The 19311-nt window shown below is 40.6% G+C and overlaps 1 protein-coding gene and 1 pseudogene across 3 annotated transcripts; both read right to left on the minus strand.

Annotated features, from left to right (window-relative positions):
* Positions 1 to 2970: 2970 nt before the first annotated feature.
* Positions 2971 to 7135, minus strand: LOC147632686 (F-box/kelch-repeat protein At5g15710-like). Of its 3 annotated transcripts, XM_086807499.1 has the most exons (3): positions 6949 to 7135; positions 5730 to 6263; positions 2971 to 3870 (listed from the first exon to the last, which is right to left on the minus strand). In XM_086807499.1, the coding sequence occupies exons 1-3, from the start codon at positions 7031 to 7033 to the stop codon at positions 3785 to 3787; spliced, it is 705 nt and encodes a 234-aa protein (XP_086663625.1). In that variant the 5' UTR covers positions 7034 to 7135; the 3' UTR covers positions 2971 to 3784. The 3 variants fall into 3 exon arrangements, with proteins under 3 accessions (XP_086663625.1, XP_086663624.1, XP_086663623.1); XM_086807498.1 differs by lacking the exon at positions 2971 to 3870 and having other exon boundaries at positions 4180 to 6029; positions 6949 to 7132; XM_086807497.1 differs by lacking the exon at positions 2971 to 3870 and having other exon boundaries at positions 4180 to 6263; positions 6949 to 7132.
* Positions 7136 to 14680: 7545 nt separating this feature from the next.
* Positions 14681 to 16758, minus strand: LOC147632687 (aldehyde oxidase GLOX pseudogene; annotated as a pseudogene).
* Positions 16759 to 19311: the final 2553 nt, after the last annotated feature.

Below are 19311 nucleotides of genomic sequence, written 5' to 3' on the forward strand. Positions count from 1 at the left end.
CTAGAGGGCTTACAGGCGCTTAGCCCCATAGCTCCGATCGCTCTAATTCGCTTGCAATGCCATGAGAATTGGGAGAAATGGATCAATCTCCTCGAAAACATCTAGAAGATTAAAATGTGTTGAAAACAACACCATTGAAGCTTCTGCGCAGTCCAGGATTGTATTTGGTTATCACAATCATTGCTATTTAGTTTTCTAGTTTCATTCTTAGCAAAATCTCAAGCACTCCTAGAGATTTTCATCCTCCCAGTTAACCCATTTTTGTGCACAACGAAAGCGTGTGTTCACACCCAAAGCTTGAATGCCCACCTCATGTGAGTCAACCAATGTGAAACACTTTAAGGTTAAGATAAAAATCAAGAAGCCTAAGCCCATTAGAAAATCCAAATCTTTCTATTATGCATATACTAAAGGTTTGTACTTTCAAGATTTTTATGTGACAATCTGCACTTGGACTTATACCGTGAGGGAGACTTCTAGAACTTTTTGCATAATCATTAAGGGGGAGGTTCTTTTTAATGCATGATTATTTGAGCATTTTTTTTTGTAAAGGATTAAACACTTCCCTTAATCTATAAGCCAAGAGGTAAGACCTTGTTTAAATGGATTCCAAAGGTCACACTGATAAATTTATTAGGAAAGGCTTTCATATTTGGCAAACCAAGGTGAAGTTTGTATTAATGAAAAAGAGACTTTGGAACATTGCAAATGGGAAGGATAAGAAATCAACAACGGGGGGGGGATAGTGAAACATTATGGCTTACCAAAAATGAAATATCTTTTGCCATAATAACATTAGGGTTGAGTGACACATACATACTGATCACAGAGGCAAAAAGTGCACATGAGGCTCAAAATACACTTGATAAATGTTTTGGAGAAAAAGGTAAGCACTCAAAGTTAGGCTTAAAAATTCAATTCTATAAACTTAAAATAAAATCATCTGACATCCTCCTAGAGCACATAAACTACATAAAGAGTATAACAGCTCAAACTTGTAGCCGGAAGAAGATACCATAGCATAGCAGTACTTCTTAAAAGCATGCCCAGTGAAGAATATTCACATCTTGTGTCTACTTTGAAAAACTTGCCAGAATCTAAGTTGGATGGTAAAGAGACATCATTACTTGAAGAGTACAATAGGTTGCAAGAGAAGCAAAGTTGTACAAGAGATTGCAAGGGAAGCAAAGCTTAAGGAAATCTACACACAAAGAAGAAGTTCTTTAACAAAGGCATCTCCAACAAGAAATTCAAGAAGGGCTACATCGGCACAAACAAGAAGACTTGTGGGTTCTATGGAAAGAACCACCACACTAAAGAACACTGCTTCTTGAAGAACAAGCATTTTTAGCAAAATCTCAAGCACTCATAGGAGAAGAAGAAGAAGAAGAAGCCGATGAAGACCAAGAGAGGGAGGCCTCACATGAGGCCAATTTTATTGAAGATGATTGGGCTTTCTAAGCATCAAGGACACTGGCCCTCACCATCAGCTTCCCCATAGTGTGGGACCTCACTTTGTTTGTTTTGTACTAGGAGGCAACATACTACTTTCATTCCCATAGTGGTAACCTGGGAACTGACCACTAGGCATAGGAGCATTTGTTGAGGGGGATCTGTTGGGACATTGTTCACCAAAGTTTCCCATTAAGAGCCATTGTCTAAGGTTGTAACTCTTATAAAATCAGCTCAGAATATCATCTCTAGTAGGCACCTTATGCATTCATGGAGATTCTCATGCCTATAATCGAGTTTACAAAGTTGACCAATGCCCTAAATCAAAGGAGGACCATGTGGGAGATGGATGACCTCATCTATGGTGTATTGGCTTTGTAACCTCAACCTATTTAAGAGGCATTTCATGAATAAGAAAGGTACTCGAGGTTATTGATTTCATCTTGCTCTATCGATTGTGTGATTAAGCTCTTATTAATCTAATCATTCTTGTTTATATTATGCTTGAAGATATGGTGATTATCATCTTTAATCCGCGCCAACTATAGCTTAGGAGTCATTGCCATTGCTTCATAACCAACAATGATATGTCCTACTGTTGGATGCAACCTTGTTCCACCATAATTTTACAAAGTACTTAAGGTGCAAAACAACCACTTTGACTTTCCAATATTCATTAAACTCATACAACTCACTACAAAAAAAAGGAATCCAAATAGGCGATTAAAAGGGCATCCAATGTGTTATCTAAGAAATAGGCGATTAAAAGGGCATGCAATGTGTTATCTGCCCTTGTAATAGCCTTAACAACAATCTTTTTTTTTTAAGTCTATTTGGCTTTTTGAGACTCTTGTTTAAAATAAATCTAACTATGAAGTTTCAAAGAGAATCCTTTTAGGGAAGGTACCTACCACAAGATAATAGTTGAAAAAAAATAAGGAAAAGCAAACAAAACTTTGAAACTTTTTGATGGTCATGATTGATGTTTCTTGTTGTGTGAAAATACTAACTTTTAATTTTTTCATTGAAACTTTCTCAAAGAATTTTTAAATTGCTAACAAACAACAAAATTTTCATCTATACATATGTGATTAATTTTTATACATGTTATGTCAATTGAATGTATATTGAGAACTCTTTTATGGCTTTCTTTGTAATTTTTAGAAACCACCAATTTTCAAGTGAGCCAACTTTAGTTTAAAGGATATACCCAATTACCACCAATTGGACACACTTGAGTAGTTTCAGCACTTTTCGACATCATGTTTAAATGTTCTCACTTTTACCTAAGCCATTTATGTGGCTCAATTACAAGACTAGTGTTAAAGGGCAACCAAAAATGGTATGGGTGGCCAAATTCTCGAAGATGCACAATTTGTTTTGTATATCTGGAGTGTAGAGAAAAAATTGATTGACTACATGAGATCAAAAAGGCAGATCTAGCAAGAAAATGGCCATGGCATTGCCAAGAAGCTACAAGCATGCTCCCTCTAGATTGTCCAATGGATTGGCTTAAGAAGACATCGAAGTGGGTAGAGAATGAGGGAGCATTGTTAAATCATACAAAAAAAATATATATGAGGCAATGCTCTCAAACACACTACCTTGCTTGCCCACTGTGGTCAAGAAATGAAAAGAGGAGAGCAAGAGAGGAGGAGAAGTTGAAGACTTCCACACATGCAAGCAAGCCATTCCCTCTCTCAAACTCACACACTACCACAAAAGCTAGAGCAAACAAAAGCACAAAGAAAGGAGAGGAAAGCTCAAGTGTTTGAACAATGGGAATGATGCTCTCGTTTGACTTACACAACTTCACATTTACACCTAGGTGTCCATCCTTAGCAATGGATTCTCCTATGGTACGTAGGGATTGCTGCCAGCTTCCTTTCATTGGCGTGTAGTAAGCCTGGTTTCTCATTATACAATAGAGTTTATCATCTTATGGTAAGGGCATTACAAGAAGACTGCTGCTTTAGGTATGGGACCCTCCAAGACGGTTGGGGTTTCCATTTATGATTTTCAATGATTTCCTGTAATCTGGAATTCGGTCTAATGTACCTTCCTGAGGGTGATGCCTTCTCCATGTTGTGAAGTATATCTCCAAATTGCCTTAGTTGTTAGACGCATGTCCAATACTTTCCAATGCTTAAAATAGAGCATGAACCTTTCTCAACCTTGCTGTTGGGCTGCCTATGATGGAGACTGTCACAAGCTGTACCCCAAGCTAAGGAATGAGAAATCCACTTGGGGGCAGAAGGGTTCAAAAACGTCGACTTTATTGGACAGCCCAGTTCAGTAGCCAGTCATGAGGGTGGTTAACTTATCAGCCAGCTCAGCTGCCTGAATTCCCAGCACATGCTTGATCTTCTAGGCCTGTCTGGCACATCTGCAGGGCTGAGCCTCCCTTGACAGTCATAGCTGCGAGACAGCCAAATCACACGATCCCACAAGCTTAGTAAAAATATGCACACCATTCACGTCTAGAGATGAAATGACTGGAAACAATGTAGCCACACATTAAGGGTTGGCACTGGTACAACAGCCTTGCATGGCCAGCAGCAAGAGCAACAGGTCAAGGATCAGAACAGCCTAAACACACACCATGAATGGCAAGATGTGCCAGTAGCAGCAAGAGCTAACATAATGTTACATAGCGGAAGCCTTCATGCCTTAATCGCAGCCCTTAAGCACCCTGTAGGAACATTAACGCAACCATGCAAGAAGAGAGAGAGAGAGAGAGAGATGTTTTCCAGTATAATGTTTTATGTACATAGGAAAAGGTTACATAGGCCATAGGCCTTCCCAAAAGGGCTATTGACCACTTCTACTGCCAATACATGATCCAACTCAAGAGATGATTTATGAGCTAATACGCTATGTTCTTATATATGATGCTGATATGCTGGTCGGCCAGCTGATTTGTTCTGTAGTATGACGTGTGACATAAAATGCCAAACTCTTCACCATAATTACTGATAAATGCTGCCGACTGTTACACAAAGCTGTCTACTGATATTCTACTGCTGCCGACCTGATATGTGTGCTGAACTGCTGCCAACCTGATGCATGCTGATGAAGATGCCCTAAATGCACCAAATACTGCTGCCTAATGAGGGATATGATCTTGGATTAGACATCAAAAAACCAGTCAGGCAGTCGGCTTGACTGACGGCAGATCAAACGTAATTGGCCCAGTTTGCAGCCGTCTCCCGAATCTATTAAAAAAGGCAGAAGTGTCTGGCCTTACTTAGTTCAGCCTCCGTTAGTTCTACTCTAGCTCCTCAGCTACAGGTTTTTCATCCCGTCCTCATTCACCAGAAATACCTCAGCATTCACAGCCAACATCAGGCCATTGCCTTCCATAATGTTCTGTATCTATAGTGATTTCTTTTTGTACAGCAACATGAGGTCTTGACCTCAGGCCTGATGTGCATACAATCCATGCACCTGCACTTCTAGGAAAACATGCTCAACACCACAATCACTGTCAACGGGTCAGTGGAAAGTCCTGACCCTGCACAGCCTCCTACCTTGAATCAGAAATAGGCAATGTGTGTGCTGGAAATGCAGCACAAAAAAATTCCAGGAGAGAGAGCAAGGCACAAATGGAAATGGAGGACATTTGAAAAAAAAGGGCATTACATAATTGAGATCTGTCAATTTGAGAATGGATTGTCCACAGAAATGAAATTAAGCCCTCAAGTCAAAGCAGGGTTTGATTGGGAATCCACAAAAAGTGTACTTGCTAAGCATTTTTGGTGAGGAGCCATGAAAAGGGCAAGGTGGTAACCACGACCATCTTTTCTCACCCATGCCATACATGAGAATTGGAGGTGTTAAACCATCACTAAAGAAAATTAGGCCAGCTTCTCCTGTGCAGAAAAACTGCTCTTTGCTTCTCGTCCAAGTAAAGTTCTGGAAGAGATGATCCGGCATTTGCTCAATCTCTATGCATTCCTTACTAGAAAGATCAAGCTTCCATATCCGGATGCTAGCCAACTGACCATATTCTTCCACTCCCCCTACAAGAACTAGCTGTTCGTTGTATTCTATCACATGAGGAGAGCTAATTGATGCCGGCATTGTAACTTGCACATCATGCCATGATGCCTCCTCAATGTTATATGCAATCAAGCCTAACGGCGGAAAGGAAAGGCAGAAGAGAAACCGTCCAAGTGATGCCATGCCAGCAAGCATAGCAACCCTTCTGTTAAAAGTGGTGTTCATCTTCCATGAATCACTCTTTGATTCATAATATTGAGAAACCAACGACTCACCATCTTGTGCCACGAGAACTCTGTATCCTTTTCTATCAGCATCCATCATCATCCCGACGACATACGGGCTTTCCATTGGTAACAGTTGCGGAAGCTTCCTGGAAGATCTATTCATGGGATTATAAACAATAAGTGAACGATCCGGCCATGCTCTCTCCTCAGTGCAAAGAAGGCCACCTGCTGTTGCTATGATATCAAATTCATGAAGCGTCTCTCTGGGATTGAAGCATGACAATGGAATGAGATGCCAATCGTTCAGAGATGGATTGTAAGCTGCAGCTGCCTTCAGGTGCCAGCAGTCTGTAAACATGACGAACAGAACTTCAGGATGAGATTTTCTGCCCCATCTGGCTGAGAAATTTGTTGACTTAAGATTGTGTCTCCATATTTTTGACACAGATTGTAGCTGGAGAATGCTCCAAAAAGGAAGAAGGGAGAGAACATGATCCAAAATATGATCTGGCAGGTTGCTCCAGAGTTCTGGATCCATATTCTTGACCATGGGAGCTTCAACACGGCTACAAGTGACAGGATCTGTATCAGACAGAAACAGTATCAACAATGAAATAGCTTTTGGAAGCTTTCATGGCAAAACTCATACCCATTAAAAAAAGTATCATCTGTACTAATATCAGACACTAGCATTCCATGAGGTTTCTTCTTAACCATGTAAGCTACAGTATGGCTACATTGTGATTTGATTAATTCTGAAAAAACGGCATTCAAACATTGTATGCACATGGAAAGATCAGGTTTGCGACCAAACTTAACAAGGAGGGGGAGTGTAATCTTGGCTTCAAAAAGCCAGACCATGAACCTCAGTGCGCAAATCACCTCGTTGAATTAATCCTTCCTAAGGGCAGCTAAGCTGAGATGGTACATGTACAAAGACATGACAATGCTCATATTGATGCGTACAGTAGGAGCAAGGTTACGTGCAATTGAGGCACGTAGCATGCACATCTCTATGCATAGACACCATGCTATGCACATCTCCCTACATAGACCACTAAGCTATGCACATATCCACACATAGACCACTAAGCTATGCACATCTCCAAACGCGCTCAGTTTCGGCAAGGCAAAAATTTAACTTGTTATACAGGCAGGAAGAAAACCTAGGGTTTGTTCCATGGAAGCTTCACCAATGGCTAACTGCATCTTGATGTGTGCAAGAACAAACGTTATTTTCGCACTAATGGCTAGATTCAAGGCATACCTGAGAGATCATCGGCTTCGTGGAGGGCATCAGATGACACTGCGGTTTGCCCTTCCTCTCCATCGCAGATTGAGAGCCTTTCCATTGTTTTCTATCCCTGCACGTAAGGAGTGGAGGAGGGGTTCAATGCAAAAGTCATGAGGGCCATCTCGGGCACTCTTCAATGTAAAAGTCATGAGGGCCATCTCGGGCACTCTTTGAAGGTGTATATATCTTCACAACTTTTTGGTGACAACAAACCTTTTGGTGGCATAAGCTTTTTGGTGCATTGTTAATGAACCTTGCACACTCCAAGGTTCTGAACGTATGCGTGACCACCTTCCACCGCCTTCGTTCCTACTACCTAGGCGCAGTAGCTCCAACCCTCCTCATGACCTGAGCGCACCCATCTCTCTCCCAGGTCGTGCAGACCACCCCTAATTGCAGATGATACCTCCTTTGCAACCCGACCATCCCCGCTCACCTGCAACTCCTCTCACCTCCTTTGCAACCCGAGCATCCCCCCTCCATGATCCTCACCTGCAACTCCTCAACACCACTCTACTTAGCCTCTAACCCACTGCGACCACCACCCTTTCTCCTCCTCCTCCTCCTCCTCCTCCTTGCTCAGTCATGTCGACTAGCCCACTCACACCAGTTCACTCACTCTGAGTGCTTGCTTCCCTGCTCTGGCGCGAGGCAGAGGCATGGAGAGAAAGAGAAGAAACAGAATTTGCATGCCCTTTGAAAATATATTTTTGATGCCTGAGAGAGAGAGAGAGAGAGAGACGCGCTCCTGAAGGGAGAGAGAAAGCATGCATGAGATGCAGGGGAAGAAAACACGACGCACCGAAAATATCCATCTCAATGCATGTGAGACATGAGACACGAGAAATTTGCATAATCAAAAATTGCCTTTTCGTGCATCTTTTTAAATATATAAAGACACTAATTTTTCGAAGGTTCAAAACTCAAATTATAATTAATAAATGCACAAAAACATTTTGGTGGCATATTCACAACTTTTTGTAGGTGTTAGGTGTATTAATCAAATGCCCCCTCTACTATGGAATGAGAGTTTTATAGAGAATTGTGAGACCTTAAATAGAAAGGATATGGATGAATGCATGCAAATAGAAAGGGCAAAGAGGGGGTCATTATTTCCTTGACTTTTTCAAGCATTAATCATTACATACTCAATAAATTGTGAGACCTTAAATAGAAAGGATATGGGTGAATGCATGCAAATAGAAAGGGCAAGGAGGGTCGTCATTTTATTGACTTTTTCAAGCATTAATCATTACATACTAAAATGAAACCTTAGAAAAACACTCTTATTCTTGAAAAACTCACAAAACATATTTAATAAAAATGCAAAACAACATTTTGGTGCCGTATTTAAGCATAATGACCAACAATAATTCCTCTCTTACTCTACGTTAAAGTGTTGCTCATCATCAATAAGGTAAAACTACTCCTACATAACGAGTGTTCCCTATTGTTAGGTTTTAGCCTCTAATAGCAATATTGCTCATCATCAGTAGGATAAAACTACTATTACATGATGGTCTAAACCCAACTCATGTTTCCAATTGGTGGGTGAAGTTGAGAAGTACTCTTGGCTTGAATAGTCAACGTTTCTCATCCATCCAAGCATTTTGTTTGTATTTGTAAAGGCCAAGGTGGACATAATATTTCTTAACTTCACTTCTTCGACGGTGAAAATGGAAGTGTGAACGTTGTACCTACCAACACACACAAGAAATATAAAAGAAGAAATAAGAAACTTTACTAGTTCTAGTCTTTAGAGTCTTAAGTTTGGGACTTTCCTACTTAGCTTTAAGCTCAAGGTAAGGCCACTTCATAGATTCTAGCGTCCTCTTACAAGGAACAAGCTTCCGTTACACGTATTAAGATAGCACAGACGAAACCGGTCCTAATCGTAAAACTATTAGCACACTACCCTTCATGAGACCATTGGGGAAACTCGAGAAGTCATTACGTCATGTGTGTCTCATGGGTGATTTCGTTATTTTTTAATACATGGCACACGTAAGAGTGGGGCCGGACTAAGTGTTGTGGATGATACGTAAGAGTGGGGCCGGACTAAGTGTTGCGGGTGATACCTAAGAGTGGAACCGGACTAAGTGTTGCAGGTGATACCATGTGAAACGCCACAGTCGTCAGTACATTTGGGCCTAAATCATTATTAGTAGGTGACTTATATTTATAAATTTGTGTGGCACTATCTTGGTGTGTAATTTGACTTATTCGCAACTTTGTGCAGCACTGACATGATTATCTTTGTGAGTAGGTGATGCTGAGAGCGTGTGTTGTGAGATGATGGTCGATAGTATATACGCGAGACACTTATTGGATGTCAGATGGTATTTTTGATGGTGATGTGATCACCATGATTATTTTGTTGGCCATGCGCCATTATTTGTACATATTTTATCTGCCTTGCACTTGGGCGATGCCATTTATATAGTGCATGTGAATTAGGTTTATTAGTTTCACACAATTTATGTGTGAACAACCCTATTTTTGAAAACTGCAAGCCCAATTTTGTATGAGACAATATTTTTAGCTCAAAGGGCTAATTTTTGAATATATATCCAAATACTCATATTGTGAAGGGAGCTACATGCATGAGGGGAAGATTCAACCCAACCTTGAGTAGATGGTGATGTTTAATTTTCTAATTATTATTTATGCTATGGTTTTTGTGTTTGATTTGCTGAATGCCTATGTCTACGATTATGTTTGTTGATATGTGCATTTGGTAGTTTTCTCAAGTGGTACAAAGGTCCTGATAGTTTGATTGTCTTAATTTTTCTAGTTATTGTTTATGCTATGGTTTTTTGTGTTTTCAATAAACAAACTAGCATCGTCCAAACTACTAGTGCCAAGAAGGACAAGCCAAATACCCAAAATACATCACAAAAATAGTCATCCACCATCGACATAAATAGTCCACAAGAAACACTCCATATGATAGAGACAAAGCCAAAAAAGAACCAATGGGAACATTACTATAAAAGCCAAAAAAGAACCAATGGGAATGTTACTCCACACCAAACCTAGCAACAAACATAAACAACCAAAAGAAGTCAAAGAGGGATTGTCAAAGCTCAAGAGTCATCATTAGGGGTTCACCCCTGCACAAGCATCGCAATCTCATCCTCTAAGTGCTCATCCACTCTCATCCTCGTAGATGAGCCTGTGCACATGTTGCTACTCAAGTAAAGCTCTACATAGCCAAAGATGATGCCATCGTCTATGTCCAATGAAACACATGATCTCCATGAACGGAGGCATGCCTTCAAAGCAGGAGCCATGCCGCATCCTATCTCCAAGACAATACCTTGTGGATGGCAAAGCAGCTCCAAGAAACACGACAGAAATGTGTGGTTCATCTCTAGCCCCCCTCGAAACTCCAATTCTCCACTCTGTTGAGAGTGCACTCACTCACCACAATAGCAGATAGTGCAAAACATTGGAGTCCATGGTCCCCATATGCAATGCCTCAAACAAGGGTATGTTCTCTAAAGCGAAGGCGGGCGCAAACATCCCTCTTTTATGAATAAGATACATCATAGAAGTTTAAAACTACATTTTCACAAGAACCGCACATATAAACGTAACCACACAACAGAATCCAAGTACATAACACCAAAATATTAGTGACACAAATTCCAAAAGACATAAAAAGAGTAGGTCACATTACCTCTATCGTGTAGCCCTCTTGTTTAACGTACCCATATACAAAGTGATGAAAGATAACAATCTGCCTCCTCCAAACCTCCATATCATAAACTCTAGAGTAGCACTCAATCCACCCCATAGAATCCCTTACATAAACTCCATAACCAAGTTGGAACTTATGATAAATAGTTAACGATCAAAAAATAGAGTTCAAGGAAGGTCCTAACCTGCCCGTGGAAGACACAACCACCAACCAACCATTGTCGGAAAGAGAAGCAAGCCCTAAATACATACCATAATGGACATGGTCCTACATGAACATATCCCATGGAGGCCTCTGCACACTCCCATGCAGAATCCCTCCAAACGGGTAGTCCACCATAATAAAGTTTGACGCCCATGGCACCAACTTTCCTTTTCTAGTGTACACACCACTCACAAGCTTATTCTTTGTGAAGAACTCATGAATGCATGTGTACACTGGGTCTCTCTGCCCACTCTCAAATGCCTTGCCAATCACGATGTAGTCCCCGTGAACTACCATGCATGGAGAGATACCACCAAAGCATAAAGTGTGCTCTCTTAGAAAAACAAAGATTTGTCCAAGTTTTAAAGTAGATGTAGACTAAGAAAGAGACTTGGTACAAGAGTATAAAATAACAAGAAACCATCACTCAGACACCATGACATAATGATCATAACAATTACAAGGGCAAGAATCCATCCACTCATCCCTACAGCTAAATCATCCTCATTGGTAGATAATTCATCATCAATGTAGTCCACAAGCAACTCAACAACACTAGTCACCCGCTTTCTTTTTGTTTCACCTGCCAGCCCACAAACAAATTTAGGAAGAGAAAAAAACATACTTCACATTAAGGTTTCACAAATTGCTTAACAAACCGTGTGTTGGCAAAGGTGGATCATCTAATGCATCCTTTTTCATCATAGAATACATCTTGAAGGCCTCTTTGTCTCGTTCTCCAAGACGTGGCCTTTCTCCAGGTCCAACCACCATGGACAATTATCCAACTCCCAGTGGCTGAGTGAATGGAAATTTGGGGTGTACATGGTGGTTTCCCCTGAAAACCATGGAGATCCACTACCTTGCCCACACATAGGAAAATCACCCAAAAGCTGGCTCTCCTTCAAACTAAGTAAATATCTTTCGAAAACACAATGTAATGAACCCATAGTATACCAAAACATAACCAATATACAAAATTATGCCAGGCAGAATCCAATGAAAGAGACCAGATTATACGTACCTGAACACCAAATGTTGGGTGGCCATCTACACCATATCCACCTTGTTAAGAGCCTTCGCCTCTTTGTCTTTTGAACAAACCTCTGTCATTCTTACCAATGGGAACATGTATCTCTGTGCTTCCATCTTCACCTCCTCGTAGTAATCCTAGAGTGTATACTCAGATGGCAACACAATGCCCTTCGGGATGACACATAGTCAGCTAAAATCTCAAGAGAACATTTCTAGATTTTGTCCAAAACAAGTTCTATGGGGAGCCATATGTGGATAGCACACCAAAATGCATCAATCCCATATGCAAAGATAAATCATTAAAAGAAACCATCCACAAAGCCAATGAAGTTGGAAGATCACATTCTATACTCGTGGTCACCTTGAGAAGAGCAAACATAGTTTTTGTAGTCTTGTTCCCTTCAAAAAGCAAAAGCCACTACAACCTCACATCCGTGCTCACATCACACATAGCTAGCAAATTAAGCTTATCCAATGAAAGAAAACTATCCTCACACCATTTAAAAGAGAGTACTGCCTTCCTCCATTCATCACCCAACTTTGGATCCAAAACATTCAAGATCTGTCAAAGCAAAAACAATCTTCACATCTAGTGTGACAAATGATTTTCAAGACATCCCTTGCAAGATAGAAGCCAAAGAATCCAAAAAATTATACCTTGCCTATTCTGTCTAAGTACTTCCAGTGAGGTTTTCACTTTATTTCTTTCCCAACTTAGCAAACTCCTCATTGGAAATTTGACCTTTGAATGGACCAAGCTTCTTCTCTGATGCATTTCAATATTGCACCTACATTGACCCAAAAACAAGCACACTCAATAGGAAACACAACACAATCCATACACTAGCAATCTTACAATGCACATGGAAACCTACATTATACACAAGCTTTCCAAGATAACCCCTTGTCAATGGATACCATGGTTCAACAAACCTACATTATACACAAGCTTTCCAAGATAACCCTTGTCAATGGATACCATGGTTCAACTCCCTTGGTGTTTCTCCAATAGATGGCATATATTGTCTTCATATCCAAATCTGGAAGCTCTCTCAAATAATCTTAAGAGTTAGCCTCGTAAATGTTTACAGTGATGACAATATTGTCTATGAGAGAGAGGCACCACAAGGGCATGCATCGAGAGACTACATAACAAAGATAAATTGAGAATACAAAATTTTGATAATCAACCTGAACATAGACCATACAAAAAATATTAAGAAACATAAAAGGCTCACATATTTATTCTTTGAAGTCCGTCAACAATACAATCTCATTGACCTTCCTAGGATCAATGACTATGCACACATGCCAACTCTTTGTGTCAGAGAACTTCTCTATGGGCCATGCCATCATCGTGTGGTTTCCCTCCTAGACATAAAACATGTGTCCGGCTAAGATTTTCAGCTCGTCGCTTTGAGCTATGTCATTCTGCTATATCATTCTCAAACCCTACATTAATAGCCCTCATGTGCTCGTCCCAACTCTGCTCAATGTCTTTAGTGACCATGCTCTCCTCTCCATGTGAAGTGCATAAGGAAACCATAAAAACCCACTTTGCCTCCATGTAACCCTCATACTGAAAGGTTACCTTAAGAGAAGAAACATCATCTTAGAGTCCACGAACTTTGGCATGTGGAATCAAGCAACATAAAGAGATAGGTGGGCAGGCTGTAGATCTTATAATCTTTGTTCTCCTTATGATGTCCACACCATGAATCACGGTGATGTCCCCTTCCCCATTGGCACATGGCTCATTCACAGTGGTGGATACATAGGGCACAATTTGTAGAGAAGCCTCCATTGGGATTTGAGTCTCATCAACCGACTCTTCCTCCCCCGCTATATCCATCCCACTTTTATGTCTATCAGCCTCATTCATCTTCTCGATGCCAGGAGGACTAACTTTCTCCTCAATATCTTTGGTCTACTCCTTAAGCAAAACTTGATTGCTCATTCTTCTTGCCATTTGTTTTTGGTTTCCCTTATACCTTGTTGATGAGTCATAGTTTTGCTCTCCATTCCATGAATACAAAACAAAAATATCAAGCCATTAATTTAGAGAGCATACATATTAGACAATCAAAAGTGGGAGATGGTTATGTCCTTAAAATATAAACTTATCAGAATTCCTTTCTATGAACTTCTACATTGAAAATTATAGTTTCAAGGATGTGATATGTTATGTGCTAGGTTGGCTTTGTTAATGACGTTAGGCTTATTAAGTGACCTAAGATTGCTTTTATTACCAACACCAAGCCTCTATAATAGAGTGGATTGCTCATAAATGGTGAGCGTCATTATGAGACCCTCTTGTGAGTGGGCATTAAATACATGGATGATTAAGTAATGCCCTTACCCTAAATTTTCAAGCCTTATCAATAAAGTTTAAACCTTATAATATCAATAACTGTGGACCTCCACATGCCACCAATATGGACATCCTCATCTCCTGGCAACTAACAGACCCCCACTCTCAGAAGCTTAAGTCCATCGAGGTCCCCGCACCCCTCTCTGCAACTCATTTGGTAAGCTTTCCCATGGCTTAGAGCTTACATGCATGGCCATGGAGTGAAAAAAATCTAGGAAGCTTCCTAGTTTTTTTCCCTCAGCCAAGCTTATAGCCATGGCCATGGCCAAATCATGAGTATGGCTCATGATTGGCCACATCCATCTGAGTTCCTACATGTATTGCTTGCGCACATTTGAGTTAACCAACACTTACGCGCACATTCAAGTTGATCTACCTCTTCTCTCTTCCCATTAAGAGCATGGGAATATGGTGAGAAAGACCAATGCAGGGATTCCATTGTTGACCACAAAGATTATGTAGTAGGCAAGGGGTGCGAGAGTGGCCATGGGTGGTGTGGTTGATGTGATGACATAAATATTGTCTACTCCTTCAGAGGGAGGCTCCACATTAAGGCTGAGAAGGCATTGGCCTTGGGAGAAAGAGTGGGTATTGAAAGGGGCGCTCATCAAGCTAAGCTTCACATTTTGAGAGGGTGCCATGTTGTTGCCACCCTCACAATGAAGGTCTCATTATGATTAATATCCTCTAGAGCTTAAAGTATAGTTGGCCTTATGTTTTTTAAGCTGAGTCTAGATAGTCAGGACGGAATGCTTCTACTCTCAACTCGATGGGAAAATCACCTATTAATGTGTAGTATTGATGAGTGTTGCTCCCTGCCACACCAAAATTCTTCCATCAGGTAGGAGGTTTGCACTTGAGTGATAAAGCCTTGGGATTGTGGTTGGGGCCATCACTACAACCACTCTCCTTTCGGAATGGTTGGGTGGTAGAGGAGGGGGTATAGAATTGGATTGTTGGGGAAACCCCATCCTTAGCACCAATTGTGGGCTCCATTTATGATGAGAACATCTTCACTAGGGAGCAAAGCATGTCACCCATGGTTCTTCTAAAAGGGAATGGTCTCCATCTCCCAAGAGGAGTCATTAGAGAAGATTTAAATCCTCCCACATGTTTGAGAGGCAAGGAAGAACTCACTAGAGTTGAGGAAAGCACCAAATTGGGCACCCCCACACACCGGGATCTCCACATTGTTGAAACCATACTGGCCCTTGAGTGAGAGCATGATAGAGGAACCATTAGAGCGGCAGTTCTGAGGGCAGGGGGAAGGATTTGAGGACTTGGTTGGAGGTGTAGTTAAGGATGATGGAGTCTTTATTGGCAAAGATTAAGAGGGAGGCATCAAGGAGGAGGTGGACAAAGGGGTAGATCTAAGTTGTCATCTTGGGGGTCATTAGTTTGTTGCAAGAAGGTGGGGGTGGCCGCCGACAATGATTTGCGTAAAGCCATCTGGCAAGAGCTGAATTGGTGGAATACCAGCGGCCCATTTGGAGGTTCTGATTAGTCAATTCCAACCAATCGCAGCCTTAGTATTCCGGGCACGGCTTGAACTGGCGGCGGACTTCCATGAGGCCGTCCGCCCACCATAGGCCTGTGGCTATGAGCATCCCTAACAAGCTTGATCCTATGGCTGACAATACGATCACCCAAAACGACAAATAAATCTTGAAGAAAGTGGCCAACATGATTGCTTCCCACCACTAATTAGATGATTTGTCGGCTTTGTATATAAGATGAAGATGATGCAGATAAACCTATGCAAATGTATTGTTATAGTTAGTACAATTATAATATAGAGAGAGAGACCTTTTATATGGCTATGGCAATAATTGCATAAGATGATGAAATAGACCTTGGAAGGGCTAATGCCAATAATAATTGCATCATAATATGGTGAGAGAGAGAGAGGTATTAACATCGGTAGAATGCAACATGAGGGCATATACAACCAACGATGGGACTTGAACTTGAGAAAGGCACATCAACGATTGTGGCATCCTTCCTAGGATCCGCATGTGCAAAAACAACCTAGTGCTGGGCACCTGCCTCTCTTCCCATTAAGGCATTAGTGGTGGTAGTATCAACAATGGCCATGGCCATGGAATGGAAAAAAATTTGGAAAGCAGTTGACACGGTCTACATCCCAATTTTTTTTCTACTCCATGGCCATGGCCATGGCAATGAGCTTGATGTCCACCATGACACACTCAACTATACAGTTACATTATGAGCGGCTTCAGATAACATTAGCTCCCATGCCACCACTATATCTCCCATGTCTTACCTACAACAGCACGAATTGATTCCCCCATTTGGTTACCTGGATGGATGATGTGCATCTAGTGCGCTCCCCCATTGTTATGACCTTCCAACTTCAAGACTCACAAACAATGCAAATCTCACGTTGCCCTAAACCCATGGCCATGAGTGGGGAAAAAATTGGGAAGCAGCCCACGAAGCTCATAGCCATGGCTGCCCATGCAAACTAGTCAAGCATCGAAATCATGCAACCCTGTAGAATAGCACATATTCGAGATGGTCTACCTCTTCTCTCTTTCCATTAAGGCACACCAGATTGTGGCATCCTTCCTAGGATCTACCTGTGCTGAAACAACCCAGTGTTGGGCATCGTACCCATTTCAATGCATTAGTGGTGGTCAACATGGTATCAAAGCTTGGCTGGGGTAGCTCATAGAAAGTGTACAGAGATCATTTTAGAGTTATTTCTTCTTATTTGATTCTCTTTACTATGCCTTAATAGGTTTAAGAATACTGATTAGTAGCATAGAGAGAGAAGCAATTTATTTTAGCAACATAACATTAGCAGCTCTTGCATCATCTACTCAACAATTCATCAATCCAAACTAGAACTAAAGGGAGCTCCATTGGGTGCTGTAAAAACAGAGGAGAGCTTAGGCAAGAAAGTACTATCAAGCGCTACCAAAAAGGGCAGTGGGGCGGTGTAAGTGAAAAGCCTTACAACCATTCGTAAAGGACACAGTACGAAGGCATTCGAATCACTGTGTGATTGGCAGCCAACTGAGCAGCCGTAGCTTATGCAATAGGGGCCTACAATGAGTGAAAAATCAAATTCATTGATTAAGTGATGGCTTTTTTTTAGAACCTTTGATATTAAGGTTTTAGTTAACCTTAATCATCGAAAATTTAATTCTCTTTTGAAACGTCATAACCTTGGCAATTTTTTTTTTTAAAAGATGGCTCTCTCTCTCTCTCCCATGCGCCAACGCGCTTCTCTTCTCTCTCTTGCCCTGGCAGAGCTTGGGCGTGGTGGACGAGAACTGTACGCCTGCCCGAGACATGGTATAAACGACATCAATTGCTCTCTTCTTGCATCGTCAACAATCTCTCTCGGTGGCCTCTATCATCATCAACCCCTTGCTACTTCTTGTGTGCGTCTCAGAGTCGATGTTCTTTGCCCACAAGCTTTCAGGGAGAGGGACATGCGTTCTCTTGTGCATGTGCAACAATGTTTTCATCCTTTTGTGCCTCTCCAACAACACTCATAGATGATGTATGGTCCCTCTTTCTCAAATTTTACGAATATGAATCCATAGGATTTTTCCTTATAAAAAATAAAAAATATCAATGGAGGCAAATCCCTCATCAGTGCAGACATTTGGGAGCTCTGAATTTTCAGAGTCATTAGAGTCATTAGAGTCATATTAGGCAATATCGTGAGTTTGTGATAAGTCATAACATATCATACTATAATTTGGGAGATCATGTTGATTGCAAACTCTTGGGTTGTTTGTTGAATATCATAATCTTTTACAATGATACTTAACTAATATATTTAAAAAAACTTGGGTTAATTTGAAATATCATTAATCTAGACTTACAAATTTGACGATTTTATTGAACTTTCAACATGTATATTTAGTACATGTGTTAGAAAGTTTCCATATCCAAAAACCATTATCAACAAGCAAAGCAGCACTACCTCCATCAAAATACAGAAATGCCTTTGAAAATTAAGGAAAAGTTTAATGTGAAGGGATAGTGCTTTATTGGGAGACTTTCCACATTTGGGAAGGCAAAATTGCCTCTTCATGGGTAGGTGGTTGGTCTTGGTGTAGTCTAAACTTGTACATATAAAGTATCATTAATTTAGACTTACAAATTTCATGATATTATTGAACTTTCAACTTTTATATTTAATACGTGTGTTAGGTAGAAAGTTTCCATATCCAAGAACCATTATTAAGCAAAGCAGCACTATGTGCATCAAAATATAGAAATGCCTTTGATAATTAAGGAAAAGTTTAATGTGAATGGATAGTGTTTTATTGGGAAACTTTCCACATTTTGGAAGGCAAGATTGCCTCTTCATGGGTAGGTGGTTGGTCTTGGTGTAGTCTAAACTTGTACATATAAAGTATCATTAATCTAGACTTACAAATTTGATGATATTATTGAACTTTCAACTTTTATATTTAGTACGTGTGTTAGGTAGAAAGTTTCCATATCCAAGAACCATTATCAAGCATCATTATCAAACAAAGAAGCACTATGTGCATCAAAATAGAGAAATGCCTTTGACAATTAAGGAAAAATTTAATGTAAAGGGATAGTGTTTTCTTGAGAGCCTTTCCACATTTGGGTAGGCAAGATTGCCTCTTCATGGGTAGGTGGTTGGTCTTGGTGTAGTCTAAACTTGTACATATAAGGTTTGCCATTTTCTTTTGACACATAAGTTGGGAAAAATAGTGGGGATGTGAAAGGTGCCACGACTAATGACACAATTGCAATGGTTGCTAACAATGAACATAGTATTAGATACTTTTGGGCTTGCTTGGATATATACTACAGAGCCTCAAGTTCTGTAATTAACCACCAAAAAATAGGCATTAAAACTCTAATAGAGAAGGCCCCTGACTGATTGATTCAAGCAGGGTGTAATATATTGGAGGAGGGAGTGATCTTCAGGCATTAAAACTCTAATAGAGAAGGCCCTTGACTGATTGATTCAAGCAGGGTGTAATATATTGGAGGAGGGAGTGAT

The sequence above is a fragment of the Cibotium barometz genome, chromosome 13, assembly GCF_041138505.1.
Source record: "Cibotium barometz isolate CiBa-2024 chromosome 13, ASM4113850v1, whole genome shotgun sequence".
NCBI lineage: Eukaryota > Viridiplantae > Streptophyta > Polypodiopsida > Cyatheales > Cibotiaceae > Cibotium > Cibotium barometz.